Raw genomic sequence first — 6,975 nt, forward strand, 5'->3', positions numbered from 1 at the left:
GCAAGCTCAATTGGCTTCAGCAATCATAGACTTGTGGTAAACTCGTAATTGGCAAATTATACTATGGACCATGGTTTACTTTTAATATGTTAATTGCAAACACATAATTTGAATATGATTTTGGACCATGTCCACAATGCAATTAAGATGGGGCAAATGATACCGTGGACCATGGTCCAAAACGGCGTCGTTATTTTAATGAAAAGAAATGACACCCTTTCCGTGCCGTTCCGTATAAAATAGCTCTATTTGTATAACATATTCAGTTTCATTTTATATAAACTACAGTTTCATTTCAACATAACTGCAGTATTATTTCGATATAAGTACAGTTTAATTCAACATTATATACACAAATATGTGAAACTGTTATTCAGTTTCATTTTATATACACTATAGTTTCATTACAACACAACTACAATATCATTTCGATATAACTACAGTTTCATTTGACAATATACACTGCAGTTTCATTTCAACACAACTACAGTTTCATTTCGATATAACTACAGTTTCATTCGACATTATACACTCAAATATGTGAAAATGTTATTCAATTACATTTTACATACACTATAGTTTCATTATAACACAACTACAATATCGATCATTTCGGTATAACTAGTTTTATTGGATAATATACACTCAAATATGTGAAATTGTTGTTCGGGTTCAATTTATTTTATATACACTGCAGTTTTATTTCTATACAACTACAGTTTCATTTTAATTCAATTACAGTTTCATTTCATAATATAAAAACAATATGTAAGACAGTTTCATTTTAGATATATTGTAGTTTCATTTTGTAATTAACACACCAAAAATACTGACTACGTTAATAATTTAATATGTAACGACAGCCATTTCTTTACTTAAAGAAACGACGTCGTTTTGAACTATGGTCCACAAAGCTTTGTGTATCATGATCCACGATATAACGATTGGCAAGATGGGTCCTGAATCATAGTATAACAATTGCAGACTTGTCTACTGGGCTTGTCAGCCTTGGATCTATTAGCCATTGGGCCAATTAAAATTATCTATTATCCTAACAAATAATATGTACTGTATTTTCTTTTCACATTAAATATTAATGGGGTGGCAAAATTTGAAGGTAATTATATTATCTAGACTAGAAAGGGATATTATGCACTTTATAAAGAGCAACTGTAAAAAAAAAAAAAAAAAAAAAAATACGGAGTAGTTAATTAAATTATATTTGAATTCATGTAATCTTCCCATTGGTGACAACTTTTGTGTGGATGGACAGACTAAAGAGATTGATAGAATCATGAATGTTGACTTTAGAATTCATTAAAATGGATAAACTGGGACGGTTGAATGGTGATGTAAATCGATAAGACGGTAAAGGAGTAATATAAGTTGGAGTTGGCGGTTAGAGAAAGAAACCATGCAGGTTCTTTCGTCTTTAATTCCGTAAGCTAATTTATTACTCCGTACTTATTATTACAATCTCGTTTTATTAAATACACTTCTTTTCAAACCATTCAAATTATATTTTTAATTTATTGCTAAATTTATAATGCGTTAATTAATTATTAATTTTAAGAATGATCCATTTTTCTCCTCTTTTTTTTTTTTTTTTTTTTTTTTTTTTTTGTCAATAATATTTGAACTATCGAAATTTGTTATTTTAATATAGGGTTTGGTTCTATATGGAATTAGAATTGAAAATGGAATCAAATGTTTATTAATTAGAATATGTTTTAATAAAAGTAGTTTGTCCATTTGATTGTAAGTTAGAATCAAAATCACTACTGAAATTGTTGATTGGATATATATGTATAATGTTAGAATTAGAATAAAAATTAAAAGAAAAAAGGACAAAAAAGAGACAACAATTTAAAATAATTTACAATTTGATCCTAATAACAAATGCATTATACATTGGCAGCTTCGAAAGAAATACTTTTTTAAAAAAATCAGAAAGTAATATATTTATAAGAATAGAAAGAGCGATAGAGAGATAATTGATGCATAATATATTTCAATCTAAAAAATATGTTTTTTTTTATTTTAATTAATTTTTAAATTAAAAATAATTATTGGTTACCTAAAGGTAACTTATTAATTAACTTAATTGCATAAAAATGAAAAGTTAAAGTGTCTAATTAGAATTTTTAAAAAAATTTAAAGGACTAATTACACTTTGATCTATAGTTGAAAGACTTATTTGATCCTTATTCTTTTTAAAAATTACAATAAATTGGACATGTATGGTTGGATAAGGAAGCTTTTTTAAAAATTAATTTAGTTGGCTTATTGTTGAAAAAATCAGTCTTTAATCACGGTCAATTGTAAGTGATTTTTTCCTGAGTCACTCATCCTGATCGCCTTAAGGTTTTAGCTCTAGACGATGATGGACAAACTTCTGGTACTACTACTAATGTCGTCTATAAAGAGGTTTTCAATAATGTGTAATTCTAAACAGTTATATTATCTATTCTGTGTGCACCAATATAATAAAATTGATCTACATATTACGTATATATTCCGTTACAAAAATTTCTATAACTAAATTACTACACATAAAGATAATGAGACCAATTAATTCAATTTCGAAACATTCATACAAACCTTAATTCAACGTCAATATTTACACTATCGAATATGAAGCAAATTATAATTCATATATTATAACAAATATATTTCGTGCATCGCACAAGTGCAGATACTAGTTTATAAAGTTAGAAAGAGCGATAGAGTGATAATTGATGCATAATATCTTTCACTCTATATTTTTTTATTTTAATTATTTTTTAAATTAAAAATAATTACTGGTTACCTAAAGGTAACCTATTAATTAACTTAATTGCATAAAAATGAAAAATTAATTAATTTTTTGTAAAAAAAATTTAAAGAACTAATTACACTTTGATCTATAGTTGAAAGACTTATTTAACCCTTATTCTTTTTAAAAATTACAATAAATTGGACATGTGTGGTTGGATAAGGAAGCTTTTTTAAAAATTAATGTAATTTTTTAGTTGTTTGCGATGTAAATATAATTACAAACACAATTGAGAAACTAAAAATGTTATTTTACCATTCACTATTTATATTTAACTATATAAAGATAATTTAATATGAATTTTTTTTAAAGTCAACATAGACATATAATTATAGGAATTTTATTAAAAAAAATTATGATCCACAATTAATGTTAATATTATTTTTAAATATTTAATTAGCTAGTATTTTGTAGATTTGTAGCATATTTAGTTTATTGTGTAAATTGTATAAGTTCACATTTTCTTGTGTGATAATAATAATAAAATGAAAGAGGCAAAATGTGTTGTAATTTGGGTAAAAAAAAAAAAAACCGTACAAAACTATCCAACACCCCTAATCTCCTTTCCTTAATTTCAGTGTGTACGGAAATACCGAAAGACATCCGAAGAAAGCGTCAAAAGTTTTTAGTCAAACAACAAGACAATTAATATGCCCGCATCATATCCTCCTCCAGATTACAATGCAGTTGACTTTTTCCAAGTCAACAACCTTATTTTCTTCCTTCTTTCTTAGGCTTTATCTTTATTTATTCATTTATTTATTTGTTTATCTTCATCACCTCCATTTCATAATCGAATCAGAGAAGAAAGATCAAAGATGGGGAGGCTCAACTCCATGAATGCTCAGTACCCAAAGCTTAGACATTTCGCCCATCCTCATGAACTAGAGCTAGTTAACCTTAACCTTAACCTCCACAATCCCAATCCCATTCCCAGTATTTGTTCAGCTTGCAAACTACAGGAATCCTGTGGCCAAATGTACATGTGTAGGCCTTGCAACTTCACCCTCCATCTCAGCTGCACCCAGTTCCCGGAGCTCATCTCCCACCCTTGCCATCCACACCACCCCCTCACCCTCCTCCCCGCCTCCTCGTACCCCGGTGGCCTCTTCAACTGTGATGCCTGCAACCGCCGTGGAGATGGCTTCAACTACCACTGTGAGCACTGTGAGTTTGATCTCCATGTTTTCTGCGCTTCCAAGCCCCTCAGGATCGCCCACCACATGCACAAGTGCCCACTTCACCTCGTCTTCAACAACCCCTATGATGATGTCAAGGGCTTCTCCTGTGACGTCTGCAAGAGAATCGGGATCAAGCAGTGGCTTTATAGGTGCAGTAGTTGCGAGTTTGATGTTCACTTGGATTGCTCTACCGCTTCTGCCCCCAAACCGCTGCTACTTCACCCACAGCCCGTGGTGCCGCCCATCAGGCACCATCACTCATTTCTGGCATCAACTTCTCATTCCCAATACCAGCAGGTGCCTGTAGCACAGGGTGGGTCATTCATCAGACCAAACCAGTTTGTGCAAACTCCTGCACCTGCAATTGCAGTCCAGGCGGGCGGATACACAAGACCAACCCTTACCCAACACGCCCAGCAGCAGCCTGCAATGACAAACACCGCAATGGGGAGTAGTGGCTTGTTGAATGCTGCAATTCAAGGCCTCATGGAAGGGGCGACTCAGCAGGTAGGGCAGACCATCATGGGAAGTATCTTAGGCCGTGGCACTGATGACAGTGGCAATGCCTAGCAATTTTAGAGATTCACTGAACAAGAAGAGTTAGTTGTCCATCTATTTCTTGATTTCCCTTTTCAAGGCTAGCTAAAAGAGTTTTTCTTCTTTCATAAAACATTGACAACTATCAATGATCACCCAATTGATCAAAGCTTGATAAGTGTTTTACAATTGCTATACTCATCTTCCTTTAAGACTCACGGACACAATCTATCTTAATACTCATTTACAACACTAATATGGAGCATTCATTAGTTTAAGAAACAAGAACTGGAAGATACTTGAGAGTAACTTAATAAGAGAATACAAGGAAGCAATACAATTGTGGTAACAGTTTGAGGAACAAAAGAGAATGCCTTAATCCAGATTGACAGAATATATTTGGAACCACAATTAGCAGTGCAATGGGTAAATTGGAAAAAACTAATACAACATACCTACACATAAACCAATGAAGATGACATCATATTACCTACATACAGAAAGGTCTCTAAACTCAAGCAGATGACTTCTTAGCTTCTTCCTCTGCCTCCTCTTGTAATTTCAATAAAGATGGAGGTGGTCTCGGAACAACGCTTTTCATCCACTTCTTGTCTAGCTTCCTTGACAACCTCTTGTTAATTCCCTCCTCAAGCTCTCTCTCCCGTTTAACAGTCATCATTCGAGCAACCTAATTAATCAAGAAAAACCATGTCAAAGCAATGTTTCAAATGAGACTGCAAAATTGCATTTAAAAAAAAAAAATTCATGTTAAGGTATAATAGGCTACTAGATAGAAAGCAGAGGAACAGGGTATAACAACCCTGATAAGGGACAATGGTTAAACGACAACTTTACTCATCATGTATTCAGCAACTCAAAACTGTCATTCCATAGATCAAATAAAATTGGAAGTTCATAACCTCACAATCTCACATTGTCCATACATTGTTCTACGAACAAAGGCAGTAGGGATTATGAAATGGCAAAATAAAATGGAAATGCCAGGACAGATCTTGGTAATAGACCTCAAAAGAAAAAGCTTTTCAGACACAATAGTTTTGTCCTCTGGAAAATAATACCTTCTAAAAGGGCCATATCTGCATCTACAAGCAAACTTTGGCTTGCATAGAATAAAAATAATATATTCCAATAAAGGATGTCCTTTTCTTTAGTACAGGACTAATCTTGCCGTATTGCATTTAATCAAACTAGGAAAAAATAAAGCATTCAGAAGAGAGAACAAATCAAAGTATGGAACTGTTTAAAAAAAAAAAAAAAAAAAAGATGAACACAACTAATAAACAAGTGTTTATAGATTAAAGGAATAAAAGGTACAGAAATTTTGATTTACCTAATACACTCTGCTGAAACTGAAATCCCATGCAAAGGGACACGCATAATAGAATTTATCACCCAAATCATGCTTTATATCTAAATGTCTAATAGTTCTAAATTTCTAATTCACTTTAGAAGAGGAAGATATAAAATCAAAAAATTGGTATTGTAAATCAGCTTTCAGTTAAATTTTTTTTCCCTGTTAGCAATTTAACTTTGATTAAGCAAGGTCACAACACATCTTTTCAGACTATGATACTTGATTGCATGAATGACTGCACAACAAAGCAGGCGTCTGACCAAATATAATCCAGAAGTAACATTTTATACCTAGAATTAATAAATTATGGTAATCTAGATTGAATGCAGTCATGAATGTCATGATTTGGACAAGAACTGCCATATGGTCCAAATACAAACATTGTTACTAATAGAGTATATGCTACAAATACAAACAACTTCAATTATGATTCTTTCCTCAAAGTTCCTTCAAGACTACTCCTATGCACCGTTAACCATGGTTCTAAATTGGCTCTACTCCTTCCCTTTATCCCAATAATTGAAAAGTTCAACCTCCAATTTGCAAATTCAGCCAAAAAAAAAAAAAAAAAAAAAAAAAAAAAAAAAAAACTCACATTCTAAGCTAATTAAACCATAACACATGCACATTTAGAAATTCATTAATAAATGCCGGAAAAGAAAGTACCCGTTTACGCATCCGGCCGAACTCGCTGGACTTGAATTCATTGCGGACAGACGCCTGGAGGCGAAGCATTAACAGCTCTCCCTTGAGGTTCAATATCTCCTCGTTGATTTCGTCAGTAGTTTTCGCTCTGATTTCCTTCAATTCCTCTTCTTTCTTAGCCATTCGCACGACCAAAGAAGAAGAGGATGAATGCGATGTTCGAAGCGACGACGCAGGGCATACGTGGGCAATCCGAACGCCGTGAAATAGGGATTTAGAGAGGTTCCTCGGCGGAGCAAAGGTCAGGCTCGGAGGCGACGCGACGGAGAGGCTCATCATCTTTGCTGCTCTGAGGATAAGGGTAGTGTCAACTGTTGAGTGTGGAAAAGTGCAGAAATGCCACAAAACCACGCGCTGTAGAG

At 33.0% G+C, this 6,975-nt stretch overlaps 2 protein-coding genes across 2 annotated transcripts; one reads left to right on the forward strand and one right to left on the reverse strand.

Moving 5' to 3' along the window:
• The first annotated feature begins 3,633 nt into the window (after window positions 1-3,633).
• Window positions 3,634-4,566, forward strand: LOC109183813. Its single transcript, XM_019333875.1, has one exon. The coding sequence runs from the start codon at window positions 3,634-3,636 to the stop codon at window positions 4,564-4,566; it is 933 nt and encodes a 310-aa protein (XP_019189420.1).
• A 236-nt stretch (window positions 4,567-4,802) lies between these two features.
• On the reverse strand, window positions 4,803-6,975 carry LOC109183839 (50S ribosomal protein L29, chloroplastic). Its single transcript, XM_019333896.1, has 2 exons — window positions 6,575-6,975; window positions 4,803-5,221 (listed from the first exon to the last, which is right to left on the reverse strand). Exons 1-2 carry the CDS (start codon window positions 6,890-6,892, stop codon window positions 5,048-5,050), a joined length of 492 nt encoding a protein of 163 aa, XP_019189441.1. The 5' UTR covers window positions 6,893-6,975; the 3' UTR covers window positions 4,803-5,047.

The sequence above is a fragment of the Ipomoea nil genome, unplaced genomic scaffold (assembly GCF_001879475.1).
Source record: "Ipomoea nil cultivar Tokyo-kokei standard unplaced genomic scaffold, Asagao_1.1 scaffold1179, whole genome shotgun sequence".
Classification (NCBI taxonomy): Eukaryota; Viridiplantae; Streptophyta; class Magnoliopsida; order Solanales; family Convolvulaceae; genus Ipomoea; species Ipomoea nil.

What these genes read in the sequence shown, in the direction of transcription:
- LOC109183813 (XM_019333875.1), top strand. Translation starts at nt 3,634, where the DNA reads ATGGGGAGGCTCAACTCCATGAATGCTCAGTACCCAAAGCTTAGACAT.
- LOC109183839 (XM_019333896.1), bottom strand. Translation starts at nt 6,892, where the DNA reads ATGATGAGCCTCTCCGTCGCGTCGCCTCCGAGCCTGACCTTTGCTCCG. An exon ending in TCGGCCGGATGCGTAAACGG is followed by an intron (nt 5,222 to 6,574) that starts GTACTTTCTTTT and finishes TTGATTAATTAG; the next exon opens with GTTGCTCGAATGATGACTGT.